General features: G+C 42.3%; 1 protein-coding gene across 2 annotated transcripts in view; it reads left to right on the forward strand.

Moving 5' to 3' along the window:
• The window catches only part of LOC147022189 (leucine-rich repeat-containing protein 14B-like), a 30,104-nt gene extending 10,139 nt beyond the window's left edge, over positions 1-19,965 (forward strand). For both annotated transcript variants that reach the window (XM_085892861.1, XM_085892862.1), the window contains 4 exons: positions 2,224-2,376; positions 4,581-4,849; positions 12,458-12,747; positions 17,930-19,965. In XM_085892861.1, the coding sequence (XP_085748987.1) occupies positions 2,224-2,376; positions 4,581-4,849; positions 12,458-12,747; positions 17,930-18,312 (1,095 nt within the window). In that variant the 3' untranslated portion in view covers positions 18,313-19,965. The remainder of the gene's footprint in view (positions 1-2,223; positions 2,377-4,580; positions 4,850-12,457; positions 12,748-17,929) is intronic.
• Positions 19,966-19,999: the final 34 nt, after the last annotated feature.

Genomic DNA, 19,999 nt, shown 5'->3' on the forward strand with positions numbered 1-19,999 from the left:
CTCAGCCTGTTTGCATACTCCTCAGCTGCTCTCTCATCCTTGAGCTTGCCAACATCCAGCCTAGGCTAGGATGGTACCATTCTCCAGGATTTATGGTGCAGCTTTAGAGTTGCTACAACAAGCCGGTGGTCAGTATTGAGGAACTGAGCACTTCGGTAGACCCTGCAGTTCTGGATCATCCTCCAACAACCATCAACGAGGACATGGTCATTCTCCTTTGACACACCACCAGCGTTGGAATACCAAGTCCAGCGATGAGCTTGTGGGCGCTGAAACCATGAACCAGCCACCCTAAGTCCATGACTTCTTGCAAAGTCAAGGAACTTAGTGCAATTCAGGTTCATAGTTCCTGACCCATGGGGACCAACACGTTTCTCATAACCATCCCTATCAGTTCCAGTCGATGCATTGAAATCCCCCTAGACTAGAAGTGTGTCTCGTCTGGGGCACTGATCAACCACAGACTCGAGCGTGGCATAGAATGTGTCCTTCACGGTGAGATCACTCACCTCAGTCGGAGCATAGCCAGAGACCAGGGAAATGACACCTAAGGAATGACGAATCCTTAGTCTCATAATACGCTCATTGACCGGTGTTACCTGAATTATCATTGGGGTCAGCTTATTGGACACAGCTACAGCAACTCCTTGGGTATGGTAACCATCAGAGCGACCAGACCAATAGTAGGTGTAACCACCCACCATTATCTCGCCGCAATCTGGTCTCCGAACCTCAGAGAGAGCTGCAATCCCAATGTCCAAATGCTTGAGCTCAGATGACAACAGAGACAATTGATCATCCTCTCTTAGGGATAGGACATTCCAGGCGCCCACCCAGAGGGACCGCCTCAGGTTAACCCAAGGAGACCGCCGTCTGGTGGACGACACCTCAGCACCACTCTGACATACTCTTCCGCAATCTGACCCAGAGATGTCACCCCGTGGTTTCCCTCCTATCATCAAAGATTGGGGGTCCCGAAGGCTTTGCCCCAATCCCGTCATCCAGTGAGCTGCCCTGCGAAGGGAAGCTGCACAGGAGGTACTCCCACGGAGTGGGTTTTCAGATTTTTTTGCGTTTTTGTGTTTTGCGGAATGAAGGGTTTTACGGTGGCCGGAGTGCAAATCCTGCCACCAACCTCCTAATAAAAAAGTAACCCAACTGCAGGAGGACGTCCGCAGACACAGTTTGGCTCTATATATGGATGGCCGTTGGCTCACAAGGAGCTCCTCCGCCCTTACACTGATAAAGGCAAAATATATGGTCACATGACACAATGTCCAAAAACGTTAGAGTAAACAGGCAGAAATGGAATGAAGTAAAATTAATGAAAAGGGTTAAACACTTTAATGTTTACATTTTTAATTTATTCACCTTTGTGAAATGGTTGATCATGTGAGCTTTTCATTTGTTGACAAATGTATTGTTTTCATTTGACTATTTGATTTTGTGACACGCATTTTGAGATTTGATAACATCATAGCATTTTGTGAAGGATTTTTGAAGCTTTGCAAACCACAAGACCATTTTGATTCGTATGTCAACTGTTTTGGTAACGTAGGATATTGTCTCAAGAAATGTGCTTCGGCCATCAAGAAAAACTGCTTTGCAACATAATTGGCTGATCTTGCCAAAATTATAGCTTGGAATAAAAAGACCAACAGGAAGGTGTTCTTTACTTGAATTGAGATAAATAGGTTCACAACTGTAATACATGGTGTTTCAAAATTTTAGAATCATAGGGATATTTATTTTACAATTTTATTTTAATAATTGCTCAAATCGTGAGCTGTTGTCATGGATATCTTTGTATGTAGATTTCTTTGAACGTTTCTTAACATTGACACATCAATTTTAGCCACATTCGTTTCCGATTTCATTCTTTGGATCTTCAATAATACATGGTCTTGTGGTGTAAACAAGTTGCGTAAAATCTGCACAACATGGGGGACATTCTATTGGTCCACGATGTCCTATATCCACCTCAAAGTCATTATATCAAAAATAAATAAAGATTAAAAAAAAAACCATGTCCTATGATTCCAGACTTTTGAAACACTTGTATTTTATCGTTTCACTCCACATTTGCAAGATTTAGTTTTGTTTGCAGAAGGTAACACGACAACTTTTTGTACAATTTCGAATGAAACATGGAACACGTCATGCAATGCAGGTGCAATTCATGTTTCCTTTTAATTTGTTTTTGTCACCATTGTCTGATCACAGACCTCGACTCCTGGCTCGATACAAGTCATCATAAATGCATTTGTTACAAAGCAAAACTGTAACAATGTTCTGACTGCCTTGCGTGCGGGTCCAAATGCTCCCATCACAATGTCCTGTTCAGAACTACGTGTGGACAACCTTGAGTTGGAACAGGTCGGGAACATTTTTGATGAGATTCCACACACTAGCTTTCGTTTGAAGTGTACTAATTGCCTAACCCTGCATGGGGATATAAATTGTGTGAAAATTATCAATGACCAATAAGGATTTGTGACACATTGCAGTCTTCTTCGTTCGTATGCAGCACAAGGCTGTGGGGTAGCATCATTGGCTGAGGTTGTGGCCACTGATGCAGTACCCTCTGCCAGTTAGGGCAGGAATTTAGAATTTGGCCATGGTGCCAGCGATAGCTCTCCTCCTCTTCGCAAAGGACCCCGTGGAATCTTTAACATCCACCAACTAATGCAGGCAGATGGGATGCCCTGTTTTACGTCTATCTGAGGACGTAAAACAGTGGTGAATGGTGAATCACCCGACCTGTGAAACACCAGGATGACAGTTTATGGCTGGGTCGAGATTCAAACCCAGGCTAGACAGCTCAGAGGTGAGTGTGCATACCTCTCGGCCATCCTGGAAGCTAGCACATTGCAGTGGTAAGCACAGGTAAACCGAACTGAATTGGATTTGTTTAACTGATAGAGAATGGTCTGGTTACATTGAATACCAAAGGGGAGAGTTCATTATACAGAAAGGGAAGACCTTGAATTCATGGAGTGCCATTTTGAGAAAGTAGCACAACAGAGGCTATCACCAATAGAAAGAAGTTCATTATTCTACTGCTCAAAGAAAAGAAAAATAAACCTCTTGCCAAAAGGTGACCACGTGTGACTTCTTTAAGGTCACACTGAGGTGAACAGAGCTGCTATTCACTAGGAGCGACTCCTTGAGGAATATCTGCCTTCGAGAGATTCTGATGAGAATCGTTCTACAGAGTAACCATGAAAAATATGCGTTTTCCTCAACATCACCAAATGACGTCATAATGTCTCAAGCTTGACATATCTAGAAAGCACTCATCGAGGTGTTCAATTTGAGGTACTACACGATATGGTTCCTAAAACTTGAAAATTTGACCTTGGGGTCAAATATGTTTGACCTCAGGCGCTAACCATGAAGGCCAAGGCCAATCGCCACCAAAAATTAATCAGCTGAGCGCCAGACCATGAACTATATTCCCATGAAGTTTGAAGACGATCCGATCAAAATTACTCAAAAAATAAGGGTTTCGTTGACTCCCCTGATTTGCTACAAAGTGACCTTGACCTTTGACTATGACCTTCAAAATTTTATGCACTGAAAGGGACCTCTATAGGCCTCTGATATGCGGTTACAAAAATTTCCAATGATAACTGTGCTCTGCAGAATTTTTTATACGTGATTACAGACAAACAAACAAAACATTTTTTTCATGCAAAATCCGTTTTTTCGTCATGACGTCATCAAATGACGTCATAGCGTCAAACTTTTGACAGATCTGGAAAGCACTTATCAAGCGCTTTCATATGAGGTATTACTCGATATGGTATCTAAGATTTCAAAATTTGACCTTGGGGTCAAATATGTTTGACCTAAGGCGCTAACCATGAAGGTCAAGGCCAATCGCCACCAAAAATTAATCAGCTGAGCGCCAGACCATGAACTATATTCCCATGAAGTTTGAAGACGATCCGATCAAAATTAATCAAAAAATAAGGGTTTCGTCGACTCCCCTGATTTGCGACAAAGTGACCTTGACCTTTGACCTTGACCTTCAAAATTTTGTGTGCTGAAAGGGACCTCTATAGGCCTCTGATATGCGAAGTTACAAAAATTTCCAATGATAACTGTGCTCTGCAGAATTTTTTATACATGATTACAGACAAACAAACAAACAAACAAAAAAAAAACATACAAGCTGACTAACATATCTTGCAAAAACTTCGTTTTGGCAAGATCAAAATTGATAGAAAGTTAATAAACAAAGACAGCAGTCTAATATATACACAAAAGTACACGCTCGATTCTGACTGCTGACATCACTATTTGGTAATTACTGGTTGGCCACAACATGACCAACCAGGTTAGTAAAATTGCTTCTGGAGCCTGTTTTGTGTCGCTGTTGTTGTGCTGGCTGTTTTTCATCTACTTTAGTAGCATCAGTTCTAAAAATATACTGTTACTTAACCTTTACATCTGTCTCCACTTGTTGACTGACACTCGTGGGCAACAGACTTTAAACCTTGCTGTCATGTAGATTGCCTTAATTTCACTTCTTCATTCTGATGCAGAAAATAATTTTCCTCCTCTTTTTATAACAGGTGCTCGAGCTTGTACAGCTTATCGGACCACTAGAACGTCTAGACATGGTCCACAACGTACGTCTTGGCTTCAATGGACTCTCGGCCTTATTGCCCCATTGCCATTTCCACACCCTACGGGCTCTCAGCCTGCCTCCCCGAGCAGTGGACGTGCTGAAAATGGGTCCAGACCTTGAGAAGACGTCCCTTGCATTGGCTGCACTAAGCAGTCTTACAGAGCTTAATATGCCTTATTCACGACTCACTGGACATGTGCAACAACTGCTGGGGTGAGGCATAAAATGTCAGCTCATGAACAGACCTTTGTGTACCCATATTGCAATGTACAATGATTTGTCACAAATTTCTAACTGTTGTGCAATTACGCTAATGAAATGATGAGGTTGTTCAATGACCTCCCCTCCCAAGTCAATATACCTTTGAGTTACCCTGGACCACACCCTCAGTTACAAAGATCATGTCGATAAGACAAATGCAAAGGTAGAAGCCAGAAACAACATCTTGAGGAAGTTGACCATCTCTAAATGGGTACAGACCCAGGAACCATTCGAAGTACTGCACTTGCCTTATGCTATTCTGCAGCAAAATATGCTTGTCCTGTTTGTGGCTGTTCCTCGCATGCCAAGAAGATGGATCCAGTCATCAACATGGCCTGCAGAGCTACTTCTGGTTGCCTCAAACCAAAGTGAGTGGACGACCTCTATTTACAATCCAGTATTGCTCCACCTCAGATCAGAAGGGCAGTCTCCTCACAAATAGAAATAACCAAGCGGGAATATGACTCTCGCCATCCATTCCTTCAACACGAGCCAGCACCCAAGAGGTTGAAGTCCAGGAATAGTTTCCTTCATGCTGTTAAGCCCCTGGATGGTAACCCCTACAGCTGTAGAATAGATGCTTGGTCAACACACCTACAATCAAGACCTCACAAGATGCCACTTGACCCTGAAGAGTCCCTTCCACCAAAAGGAGCCAGTGAGACATGGCCATCCTGGCTGTATCTCAATCGCCTCATGACTGGAGTTTGACATTGCAGAGCTCTTATGCAAGAGTGGGGATATAATCAAAATGGCCTAACCAATTCTGGCTGTGGAGAGGCTCCTCAAATAATGAAACATCTCTGAGATTGTCCCCTCTCACAAGAGCCTTGCAGACCAGACGATTTGAAGGCTCTCAACTCCTGTGCCAGGGACTGTGTTTTACAGTGGCTGGGAAAAGTGTAGTGACATGAAAAAGAAGAAGCTTGTCACCAGCATTGTCCTCTGCAGCCCATACTATCTCACCAGCATTGTACGACCTGTTTAGCATTATCAAATAATTAATATGGCCACCTGTCAAAATTTGTTCTCCTGACATGTTTTGGCTTCCAAACTCGTATAGCAGCTTGGGTGTTTTTGGTTCACGAAAAAATAAGTGACCACTATATTCGTTAAAAAAAATATTCGTATGACCATTACGTCTGTCTCTCTACCTGTTTGTCTGTTTGTCTGTCTGTCCCGAGCATAGCTCCGTGGGTTTTGATCCGATCCTGATAAAATTTTGGTTGGAGGTTTATATCATGATGTAGTTGTGTTTTCCTGAGAATGGGCGAGGTGCGCCCATTATGGGCGGAGCCACGCCAAAAAAACATGTGTTTTCAGGGGCTAGCCGATTTCAATTTGCATCTTCTCCAAGGGGGTTTTGTCGAATCTGGCAGGGGTTTCGGTATTTGGTTAGCCCAATGGCACCTGCATAGCCCCACGGAGCTTGATTTTTCATTTTCATCCCAAGGTCAAGGTCACGAACATAGAAAATTGCGAATTTTGACATAAAAATCCATCTTCTACAAGGGGTTTGTCAAATCTGGCAGGGGTTTCGGTATTTGGTTAGCCCAATGGCACCTGCATAGCCCCACGGAGCTTGATTTTTTTCATTTTCTTCCCAAGGTCAAGGTCACAAGGTCATGAACAAAACATGTGTTTTTAGGGGGGAGCCGATTTCAATTTGCATCTTCTCCATTGGGAGTTTGTCGAATCTGACAGGGGTTTCAGTATTTGGTTAGCCCCATGGCACGTGCATAGCCCCACGGAGCTCGATTTTTTTTTTCATTTTCGTCCCAAGGTCAAGGTCACAAGGTCACGAACTGAGGAAATTGTGAATTTTGACATAGAAATCATACGACCGCCCAAACTTTGAGAGCTAAGATGGCAATATTTTTTATGCATAATCTTGAGGTCTTTCCCCACCTAAAGTCTTGAAACAATTTTGCTCTATCTCGAACACCTTGCCCGTGGCGCCCCCTTCAAGTTTGTTTTTATGCTGATTTCATCAAAGTATGGATAATTATCCGAGGAGTGCGAAATGCCATATAGCCTATATGATGTTGTATTGTTCCTGGAATGTTCCAGAGGAAGTTTTGCACCAAAGGTCATAATCCTTGACCTTTGACCTTTGAAGTTCACAAAGGTCAAATTTTGAAAGTTGTGGGAATCGAACCGGGTTTTCGACCTTCTTCGACGAACTAACTCCATTAAGCTATAGCACGTATCCTGTTTCCTTATTTTAATCTTCACAACGTTGTTTTGTGACCTTTAATGGTTATGCAAAGGTCAAATTTTGAAAGTTGTTGAACGAAACCGGGTTTTCGAGATTTTGCAGCAAATAACCTGTCACCCGTACCACATCATTTTGATCATTTTTATAACTTGGTCAAAAATTATCACATTGTCTCATCCTTGACTTCTGAAACAATCTACATCGTCAAATACCGCTCGTGAACCATTGCCGTCTCCAGACTTGTCTTATATGCAATGGTTCTGATGTAGGCTGCAGCATCTTGCATTAGAGCCTTGCCTCGTGTAAGCTAATAATCTCATCTCAATCACACTGTGTCGCCATTGGAAAATGCATCTGGAATGTACATACTTTTACCATTTCAATGTCTCCTTTGTCAATTGCACGCACCGACACCAATTTGTGTTTATAATCCTTTGCCAAAATTCACTCTGTCACAATCGTTTGTCCCAAAAGCAACACTCCAACATCTACCGTTTCATCATTCTGCATCCTCTCCCTTTGTGTAGGGAATAGGGGGATTCCAATGTTAACAAGGAACTCCGTGTTCAGCTTGGTGTTAGGAGGATGAGAAAAGTGTGGCAGGATCAGAGACTAATTGTTAAAAGGTGTTAAAATCAATTACCTCCACCGCCGAAGGTAGACGGAGGTTACGTTTCACAACACCTATTTGTTACTTGACAAATATATTTCGCCAAGTATGTTGGTCTGTAGCATATTTTTGTGTTTGTTTGTTTGTCACACAATTTTTGTCCACAGTTTTGAAGCAATCGTTCTGAATTTTTTTTGTGTGTGTAAGTGACCGGCCAAGGATGGCAACGCTTAATTTTGTTGAAGATCCGAATCCGGATCCGGATCTGAGAACTTTCTAAGTGATTCTTCACCATTAAGAGATAGGGCTAAAAACGATATATAATACGACGTCTCAAAAAGTTAAGGACAGATTTGGACGAAACTTGGTGGAAATTTTGGATAGGTCACAAGGAAGAATTATTTCATTTTCAGCGAACATCTGAATCCGGATCTGGATCTGATAATTTTTTGAGCGATTTTTCTCCATTGAGAGACGGGGCGAAGGCGATATTTCGCACAATATCTTAAAAAGTTGTGGACAGATTCGGACAAACCTTGGTGGACACTTTGGGTGTGTGGCAAGGACGAATTGATTCGATATTGGTGAAGATCCAAATCCGGATTTGTATACGAAAGTTATTTAATTTTAAAAGTGATTCTTCACCATTGAGGGATAGGGCTAAAAACGAGACAGTACTGTATAGCATATTTCAAAAATGTATTGGGCCCGGTATGTTCTCGTGGATCAGGCATTGCGTGGCGGAGCGCTCTACCGAGTGCCCTTCTAGTTCATCCTTTATCCCTCCCATTCTCAATACTTCATAATTAAACTTGTATTCCTCCTCACTGAACTAATTTGCTTCTTGCTTTGAAAGCTTGTAATATTTTAATATGCTTCATTTGCCTTATCTCTCCTTTAGGAACACCCCATATCTTCCTCTTCTTCTTCACATAGGTTATTTCCAAAACCTGTCGTGCTTTCCTCCCCCACCCTTCTTGTCTCCTGCATTGTTATATGTTCTGTGTGTTAGCTCTTACACGAGCCTCGACATGATATATTAAAAAAAACAATTTTAAACGCTCGGTCCATTGACCATCCCTCCATACCTTCAGCACCACTTTCCTCCATGCCTTCAACAATCTTTCTCTTGTGTGTTCCCCAATTCAGCATCCCTCCACCTCATATCCTGCCTTTCTGCTTCCCTCTCGCCCCACCTCCTCCCATATTCCCCATCGCCCCGTCCACTTCCAGCTTAATATCCACCCTACCTACTACCATCTTCCTACCGACCCCACCCCCTCTCCAAATTCGCCCACCCCCTGTTCACATCCCTGCATTCTGCCAACAGCGCCTCTTCCCCTGTCCTTAACTGTGTGGACATTCAACACCCCACACCGTCCTCTGCTCCAACCGAACAGATCTCCAAATCCAGACCACTGCTGATAAAAAAATTGGAAGATCTGCTTCACAGATTCCTACTCCAACATGATGTCCTTGATTGTTTTCCCTGGCTGTTGTCTCTTCCAGATCAACAGGCCTGTACCCTGTCCTGGCAGCAAAAGTTGCTATTTACATCAATAACTCAATTTCTCAATGTCCACATACCTGCACTTACACCTCCAAATGCCCTTTACCTTTGCAAAGAGGTACCTTTGCTTTGTACCTTTGCTTGCGACTTCAACTCAACTCTCACCTATTATTTGTCTGTGCGCTGTAAGGCCATCCTAACAGTGATGACTCCATCTACATCTCTCTCAGCCAACATGGACAAACCTTTAAACACCCATCCCAACGATCTCTTCCTCATACGTGGTGATTTCAACTGTCACCATGCCATTTGGCTGGGTGTTGGTTCCTCTTTCACCATCCAGGGCACGACAGCAAAGGACTTTTGTGACTCAACATGTGAACTTTCCAGCCCAGATTTCTGCAAATGGAAAATTCTTCCCTTCTGGACTTGGTAATGACCAATTTTCCTGAAAATGTCTCCTGTTCTTCTTTTCCAATTCGTTCATCTGATCTCATACTTGTGAGAGTCAACATCTCTCTGACTATTTTCAGAGAGCCCCCTCAGTGTTGGCGAGTCTGACAGCCCATTCAGACTGAATGGTAGGGACTGCAAACTGCCATCTCCCTTCAAGACTGCTCTCCTATATCTGTTTCTCTTGATGTTAACTTGACCTGGGAATTCTTCCACAGAAAATTGCTCTCTTTTGCAAAGATTCATCCCATCTCGTCTTCAGTTATCATATCCATACTTTCACCTGTGGTACAACAGATCCTGAAGTGAGACAGTTACCTTGAAGCAACTTGCCTTCTCTTCCTGGAAGGCAAATCCAACTGAAGGCAAGTTTGTCACTCCACAAAGGTCACTCCACAAAGCTCACAACAATTGCATGTCCACTCTCTGAAGAGCCTGAAAACAACATCTGGCCAACCTCAAGCTTTCAAACTTATCTGCTTCCTCACAAACCTGGTGGTGCCTTGTCAAGTCTGTCTTTGGAGTGTGCCCTTCCTCTATTCCTTCCCTGCCTTCACATGGTACCTGACTCTGCTAATGAGAAGGCTGAATGCCTCAATTCTGTGTTTGCTTCCAAATTCTGTGTTCCCAACCCCTCACTCTCTGTACCCGCCCAATCCCGTTGCACCCAACTGCTCCTGAACTGTCTTTTTCACCTAAGAATTTGAGGTGGAGAGGTTTCTGGCAACCCTTGACTGATTCAACAACTGGCTCAAACGGCATCAGTGTATGTATCTTAAAAAAAAAACACTGCCTTGCTGCTCTTGCAAATCCCAGTTCTGCAGTGTTAATCCGATTGTTTGCTTTCGGTCATCTTCCATCTGCTAGAAAGTCTGCCAATATCACTGTATTACATTAACATGGTGCAAAAACCGATCCCCTTAACTTCAGACATTACTTTACTTCCAATCATCAGTAAGGTCATGGATAATATCATCATCGTTGACCTCAAATCCTTTATTTTTTTTTACAACAGCCTGATCTCAGACCATCAGTTTGGATTCGGACATTGTCGTTCTACCTTGGACATGCTGCTTCTGCTCTTCCAACAATGGATGGAGGCTCTCATTGTCAGACATGAGATCAGGGCCATCCCTTGATCTTTTAATACAGCCAAGCATCCCACCTTGCCCTCCATACTGTCTGCCTACGGCATTCAGGGCCAACTCTACACATGGCTTACTGACTTCTTCTACTCTCTCAGCTCGCGTGTGCTTTCCATCAAGAGCTTCTTCCTATAAAGATCCTCTTTCTGGAAAAATCTCTCTGGAAAATCCTCTTTTTCTTTTTGATGATGGCTCCACCCTCAGCCAAGACATCCCCTATCCTCCAGATAGACAAGCAGCTGCCTCTTACCTCTCTGCATACCTTGGCAAAATCACAAGCTGGTCAAACGCTTAGATTATGTCTTTCAATCTTGACGAATCTCACACTTCCGCTCTGTCTCTCCAAAAAGACCATCTGGGAACCTTTTGCATCTACTTCAAGGATTACAAGGAAATTTTGCACAGGAGGAGGTCATTTGGCCCATCATGCCTGCGCCACACCGATACCAGATTTAATAAATCCGTCAATACCCTTTCCCTTCGTGTGCAGCCTTTTGGCTGCGACACTGGTACTCATTTCACCGACCTTGGAAGGATGACAGGCTGAGTCAACCCCCTGGTGTTAATTCAGTGGCCAACGGGGCTTGAGCTAAGGACCCGAGGATTCCAAGCCACCACCCTAACCACAAAGCCAACACCAGGCTTTACATCCTTCAGATAGACAAAAACAATCCTCTTGAAGAAGTTCAATCTTCTTTAACAATCCTCTTGAAGAAGTTCCTTAACAATCCTCCAAATTTTTTCACCTCACTATCAGCCATGATCTCTTTGAGCAAACCACATATCTAAGTTTGCCTCGAAGCCAGTCACCGACTGGGAACCCTCTTTCGTGCAAATTCTTTCCTTTTCACGTTTGAACTTTATATCTACCGATGAAGTCTTCAACTGCAGCTCGATGGAGTGCTGCTCTCACCTCTGGGCTGATGCCGCTGCCTCACACCTTGCTCAGCTTGATGCTATGGAAACCAAGGCCTTCAAAATCATTGGAATATTCTGCAATGAAACTCTGGGCCTTTTATTTTCACATCACAGACTGGTCGGTGGTCTTTGTCTTTTACTACCCCCTTTCTTGTTCTGCACCCTCTGCCCTTTCCATGTTCTATTGTTCCCCCCCCCCGGACCCCACACCCCAGGTTTCTGCAGGGTCCACGCTATCTGCCAGTCCGTCTCTATTTGTGAAATTTTAAAAATCCAGACTCACTGCTCACCTCTTCTCATTTGTTTCTCTTTTTTTACCCACCTGTGAAACCAACTTCCTCAGTCTCTTCAATATCATTATTCCCTTCAGGTCTTCAACACCCAAGTTCACCACCATCCTCCATCCCCAATCTTTTCTACCCCCATTAACCATCGCCATGTTGGTGTGTCCTCCTCTTTCTGCTGTTCTGTTCATTCTGTTGCGTCCTGGTCAATTTTGCGTTCTAGTTCCTCCACGAGCCTCGACGCTGGACAAAATATATTTTCTTTGTTTGCAATCCAACGTCTGAATGGGACATTGATGGTGCAAAATATTTTGTTATTGCTGTTCCTTTGTTTCCAGTAAAACCTACAAATGAATTTGTTCTTAAACTGTGCAAATAGTCACATTAATATGAATAATCTGTACATCTGATCCTACCATCAGTGGAATGGTTTGCTCCCTGTCGATATTGGACTTCAGTGGATGTGGCCTGAGTTCCGCCGATCTGAGATGGTTGTCCCAAGCTCCGATAGCCACTGACCTGCAAAAGCTGGATTTTAGCAGCCATCCCTTGGGACAATTGTCCCCCACGGCTGTTTATCGGATGATTCGACGGACGGGTCCTCTGCTGGAGAGCCTCAGGCTTGAAGATTGTGATTTGGGTGATGGAGAGATGACCCTTCTACTTGCTTCACTAAGGGGACATAAGCAGCTCAAGCACTTCAGTTTAACTGGTATTCATGGTGCACGTACAGATGTATTCAGAATATAATCTTAACATGTTATCCATAGCATATTTCATTAATTATTACGATGCTTAGGGGTCATCGATAATATTACATAGCGCACACACATATACGCCATCTCTGTAAAACGTCCATAAAACCAGTTTGTGCGTAAAAACCTGCCCCCTCCTCCTTTCCCTATACCTGGATTGATTAGCCCATCCCCCCCATGGAGTAGGAGACGGGGTTTTGCAATTGCATGTGTGTGTGTGTCTGTCTGTCCAGGCGAGAACTTTTTTTTACCGTTTGAGCTTTTGTCGTCAAATTTTCAACAAACGCTGATTATATGAGAATATGGAGAAAATAAGGGAAAATTTTTTTTGATCAAAATGTGAAAGGTCAAAATATGAGTGACTAAAATAGCCCTTATTAGCCCCACCGCAGCGCGTCAAGCAGGAGACGTCCCATTTTATCAATCGCTTCCGTGTTTCTTTATAACATTGGGTTTCAGTGTGTCTGTCCAAGCCATAACATTTTTACCAATTGACCGTTTGTCATCAAATCTTCAACAAACCTTCATGATGAGAATATGGAGAACACAAAAAAATATAAGGTACAATATTTTAAACTCGTTTTCCTCAAGTTTAGTTTGAGTACTGTTGTATCCTGGATAATAAATACACTGGATATTCCAGCCTACATTACCTTATCGACACTTGTCCAGGATACAATAAGGACAAAGCAGACACGGACAGGCTTTGCATTTTGAGATGTTTTCTCGTTTGCTTTGCGACCATCATTTGGCCTTTTGCACAGTTGAACACAAGACGACTGGATTTTAGGCGATGTATAAATATACTTGCAGTGTCTAAACATCGGTGTATAATATACAAGCCTGCTTTTTCAGGAGCCAGCACGAAGGGAAAACAACTCAATTTTTTTCCGCTTGCTTCACAATATAACTTGTTCTTCTATTATTTTGGCCAAGTACCAGACATTTTCTTGTCGTTTAGCATGATGTACATATTTCTTCTGAGATTATTCCACGTTGCACCAACCTTGGCCAGTCACCTTTTACATTTAATAAATATAGATCGACAAATGCTAATACCACTGCACAGTACTAATTAATCTTTAATAACGGAGTATTTTGAAAACAGTCTACATTTCACCAGATTCGGTAGCCTAATGGATGGACCCTCTGCTCCACGTCTGGGAGGTTGGAGGTTTGAACCCAGTCCAAGTCATACCAAAGAGTTTAAAAGGGTACATGCTGCTTCCATGCTTACCCTCAGTGTTTAAAATGGTAGAGCATGAATTAACAACTGTAAGTTTGCAATACTAGTGCAGGCTTCAATGGGCCTCATGGCCTCCTCCTGAAATGAAGTTTCTTTGAAGGGAACTTATGTTCAAATTTGAATTAAGAAGCTCATTAAAAGTATTGCTGGGATGGTGCATACAGTGGCCTGCAAAAGTATTCACCCCAACCAATAATGCCACATTTAGATGAATTAATAATTGTTGAGAAACAATTTTTCCAAATTAACTTTTGTATTCATAATTGAAGAGATCAAACTAAATGACACATCTTCCACTTCTTTAATGATGGATGTCACCGTAGTCAAAGGGATAATTAGTGACTGTGAAATCTTCTTATAACCCTTTCCTGAACAGTGCTTCTCCACCACTTTATGTCTTACTTTTTTGGAAAGCTCCTTGGTCTTCATGTTTGCCTTGTGGGTTGACCAAGTGAGTTGTACCTTAAAACTCCTTAGCTAAAGACCCTGTCACACCTTGACGATTTAGCCAGCGTATGCCGACGTATGAAAAATTTGTCTAAAACGCTGGCACACGTTGAATATGTTATGGGTAACTTTTGTATGCATTAAGGGCTTTCTGGCATACGTCGTAGTACGCCGAGCTCGTCGACAAATTTTAACATGCTTAAAATTTTTCGACGTGTGCCAGCGTACGACTCACACGTTCCGCATACGCTGGCCATAAGTTGTAGGCACGTTACGCGATCGTTGACACACGTCGACAGACGTTACTTGTAAGTTACTCATAAGTCGAAACGCACCGAGGTAATGTTTAGCGTCAGTGTTCCAGACTCCATGGTTTTTTTTTTCTTCGGTACGACGGTGATGTTGACACTTCAATTCCTAGTGCGGTTATAATATAATATAATTAATAGGCTGCCGCTCAACGATTTAAATCATAACCGCACTATAAATCGAAGTGTCAACATTACCGTCATGCCGAAGAAAAAAAAAACCAAAAAAAAAAAAAAACCATGGAGTCTGGAACACTGACGGGTTCCTCCTGTGTGAACCCAATTTTTATATTCCAATTCCCCTAAACGCTGCCAATACGCCATTATACGGTAGCTGTAAGTTAGTAACACGTTCAGTAAGTTCTGTGGTCGTCTGGAAGACGTCAATCAAATTCGTCTACAAACGCCAATGTGCGTTTGAGATACGTTGCACATAGATTCAAAGCACGTTACTCATAGGTTCAAAGCACATTACTCATAGGTTAGAAATAAGTTTCGGGTACGCAAAACATTACCTCGACGTGTTTCGACTTATGAGTAACTTACAAGTAACGTGTGTCAACGATCGTGTAACGTGCCTACAACTTATGGGCAGCATATGCGGAACGTGTGCGTCATACGCTGGCATGCGTTGTAAAATTTTCAGCATGCTTAAAATTTGTCGACGTACTCGGCGTACTACGACGTATGCCTGCATGCTTTAGCGTGCTTCAGCGTGCTCTTAACGTATACAAAACTTACCCATAACGTATTCGACGTGTACCAGTGTATTCGGCAAATTTTTCATACGTCGGCATACGCTGGCTGAAACGTCAAGGTGTGACAGCGGCTTGACACTTCGATGTCGAGTGCGGATATGATTTGAATTGTCGAGCCGCAGCCTATTAATAGCCTACGCCACGTGATCGTCGGCGATACGCTGCCGCGCGCTATGCATACGTTAGACTATCGTTGGGCATATGTTGTGAACGCCGACAACACGCTAAGCATTCATTGGTATAAGTTATCTTTATGTTATCGAAACGTTCTGTGTACGTTACTAATATGTTATGCATACGTCCAACTCGTTATGAATAAGCCCAAAACTGGAAAAAAAACCCTCAATACTTCAGCGTATGCCAGCGTTTTACATACATTTTGATACCTTGCCATATGCTGGCTAAAACGTCAAGGTGTGACAGGGCCCTAAGTGGTGGAGCTTACTTTTTAAGTTAAACCACTGATTACATACAGGTGAAACCTGTTCCACTTATTTTATAACCTTTCAAACAAATAATTTTCTCCTGAAGTTTTTACAGCCATTTTCCCTGCTGTGCAGGGGTTTGGCTTTTTCTTGAGGCAATGTTTTATGGCCGGTTGCCCTTCCTGACTCCAACCCTGGTCGCCTCTTACGACACACAGGGATATGGTACACCTATTCTAACCGGGGCATACACCGGGACCAGTACACTGGCACTCATTTCGCCGACCTCGGAAGGATGACAGGCTGAGTCAACCTCCTGGTGTTAATTCAGCAGCCAATGGGGCTTGAACTCAGGACCCTGGGATCCCAAGCCGCCACCCTAACCACTAAGCCAACACCAGGCTTAATTTTCTCCTGAAGTGATTTAGGGTAAAATAGGCAAAGGGTTTGAATACTTATACAATTGAGAATCATCTTATTTTTCTTGTTAATCAAACGTATTTACACTTTATCTGCATTTTATAGCTTTATCAACTTGGAGTAGATTTTGAAAACTCAATGTATTCAGTTTGATTTGAAAGCTTCATGAAATAAACTTAGGTGGCATCAAATGTGAAAACTTTGGAGGGGGTGAATACTTTTGCAGGCCACTGTAGGTAGCACACTTATTTTTGAGCTGTCTGGTCTATGTTTGATTCCCAACACCACTGTAAACTGTCGGATTGGTACTTCACAGGCATGGTATTGCATTGTAAAGGGTGCTGCCCTTCAGATGGACATTAATCCAAGTGTCCCATCTGCTATCATTAGCTTATGGACATGAAATATCCGATGGCGTTCTTTGACGAAGAGTAGGTGAGTTATCACTTTTATCCTGGCCAAGCTCTAAATTCTTGTCCTAACCTACAAAGGGTACTATATCAGCAGTACATCGGCACCCCTTAACAATGATACAACCCACCAGCCACTACATCACTGCACACATGTACAATCACCCACCAATACCTAAGCTTCCTACCAATCCTGCCAATGCCCATGGACTTTGACTTCTCTGTTGCACTATCTTTTTTTATTTCACTTTTACAACCATATTTCAATTATTATTGTTCCTTTCCAAATGGAATGGCCTAATTCCTAACAATTTTGCCCACTCTTTTTGAAAAAAAATAACAGGGGAGTATTGTAATCGGCGCCGACCGTCCATCCGTCACGCTATCTCCTCCAATATGGTTGTGCACAATTTCACCAAACTTGGTAGTTATGATCAGCACATGGCAAGAAAGTGGAAGAGCAGTGTCATTTTTGGCTCCACCCCCCCTGAGCCAGGGTCAAAAGGTCAAAGACCGAAATATGCAATTACGAGCACATTTTAAAACATTTTTTTTAATGACACTTTGTATCTGCAATCAACATTGGGGGCCACATGAAATATGTCACGATTTTTGGATTTGACCCCCGGTTTATGCCCTCGGGGGTTGGGAGTTAGGGTCACAGAGATCAAAAGAGAAGATTTTTAAACTCAAAATTTGATATTGGGTCATTCCTGTTGGAACTTTTCGCCATCTTTCAACGTTGCTTTAGGTGGGAAGCGTGGGGATTTGAGATGGCATGCCATCAACTTCGCTTTAGTTTTGTATTTTTATCATGAGATATTTACCCATCATCCTTATTTTATTGTTCAATACTCTGTGATGTTTGTAGTGTTATTATTATTATTATTATTATTATTATTATTATTATTATTATTATTATTCAGGCAGGTAACAATCCGACTGTCTGGATATTTTTTAATCTGTTATTGAGCAGGTAATGCAGTTTTACTCATAAAATGAACATTGTTGTGCTATATCATTGGATTTGTAAAGTTTTGCATCGAGAGTTTGAAAATGATTACATTATATAAAGGAGGTGAACTGTTAATGTTTGTGAATTTGTTAACTTCTGTTTATATGCAGGAAACGTTTTTTCATCGAATGGCCTCAAATGTTTGGTTTCCTGGATGGCATCCCACTTGCCTCGTCTTCAACGTTTGGAGTACCATATTCCTCAAGATTGTTTCCCATCTCAGGTCGGGAATCCTGTAAATCCCAACAGTGCAAGCCCCCAACAGCCCATGACAGTGCAGCCAGATGCAGTGCGTGTCGCGTTGTTACACTCTCAGTTGATCAACATTGTAGCTCAAGCTGGGCGAGCAGATCTGCAACTGGAAGCTGGTCTGCATGGTGGTGGAGAGATAGACTTTGACATGAAGGAAACTTGGGGAGAGCTTCGGTCGGCACTCCTGCAGAGTTTAAGCGACTCTATTAAAAATTATTTGGATAGTTTAAAGGATGTATAATCGACTTTTAATAGAATGCAGGGTTTTTGTGTACAAAAGCTGGTGTCATGGAAGAGTGAGGTGATAGATGGTATAAGGTAAGAGACTGACAGTGGAGAAGTGGGATGGAGATGAACGAACAGGAGCAGGAAGGAATAGGTAGGGACGAGGGAAACAAAGCAACATGCAAGTAAATGTGAACAGGTAGGGGAGGGTTATTGAGGACAGAAAATATCATGTGTTGGGAGGGTGTGGCCTGTGGTGATGGTGGACTGTCAACTTAAAGTCCTGGAGGGAAGGATAGAATTGAACATATGAAGAAGGAACTTCCACCAACAGCAGAATCTGGGAGCAAAGGAGTGGAACTGAACAAAGACTGCTCTATTACTGAGCTCTCCTGACAGTCCCAAAAGTAATAATAGGCTGAGATATTTGCACTACTAGTCCTGTTTCAGAGAACTGGTGATTGACATCTTACTGTAATCATGCAAGCGCTTGAATGGAAACAGAATGATGATGAAAATGGCAAAGATCCATTCTCATATAATCTGGACATTTTCATGATGTGGAGATGTAAGTTGGAAAGAATCATGAACTGTTTGTAGCATGGAAAGTTCAGTTATATTTTCATTAGTTTGAACAATTGTATCGTACCAATGAATAATCCATTTGGAATTGTATGTATTTTGATCATGGATGCTTTTCTTGATTTTTATTTCCAAATGCTGTAATCTTGTGCCTTACACTTGCCATTCTATCATTTGTTTAATTGCTTAAGGAAAAGTATACATGAATCTCATATCAATAATTTATTAACCATACATACTTTATATTTATCGCAATCATGACAGAGGCCCGTACTCTTTACGGAGTTCCAAGACATATCACGACTAGTCAAGAAAATTTTTTTTTGCCTGGAACAGTCATGAACAGCTCACCACTCTGATGCATGAGGATACTCAATAAAAGGTAAACTGAATAGGAATTTGAGTTATTGCCAGCACCCTGAACAAATTCCTGAGTCTTCATGAAAAACTCCATGAGATCTTTAATGTCAACCATTTAATAGTGCCGGCAAATGGGTCTTCTGGCTTAATGTCCTTCCAATGGACGGCACACACGTTGATGCATCGCCCTCCAGGCGAAACACCAGTATGACTTCATAGCTGGGTCGAGATACAAACCCAGGCTTGAGTGCTCAGATGCATGTGTGCGTGCTTATCTCTCGGGATAGGCTATCCGGTCAGCCTTTGTATTTGTCGTTTAAATTTTATAAATATCATCAGGACTTGTGATTCGTATCTACATTCCTTTGGGAATCCTTACCCTTTTGTTATCTTCCTCCAGTACTCCTCCAAAATAGCAATCTGGTAAAGCAAACATTTTTTCCTGTTCTTTTAGTGATTGGATTTGCAGGATGTCAATGACGAAAGTTTACAATGCAATATCAACATCGAATATAAATTGACGTTTGATTGACATGATATTTTGTTTGTCGCTTCCTTCTCTCTTGTACCCGCACAACCTTGCTGTATTACATCCATCAACTCCCTTTCTTTAAACCGTACACCCTTCCCTCCCCCATTTTTCTTTCATGTCCATGATTGCAACTTCCGTTTTGAGGCCTGTAATGTTGTGAACGTGAACAAGGAAGTCATTCAAAGAAAATTACAAGCTGTCATTGGTCTTCATGTCTTGCTGCTTGTTA

This window comes from Eptatretus burgeri, chromosome 8 (assembly GCF_056783735.1).
Source record: "Eptatretus burgeri isolate ZD-2024b chromosome 8, Ebu_testis_v1, whole genome shotgun sequence".
In the NCBI taxonomy this organism is placed as follows: Eukaryota; Metazoa; Chordata; class Myxini; order Myxiniformes; family Myxinidae; genus Eptatretus; species Eptatretus burgeri.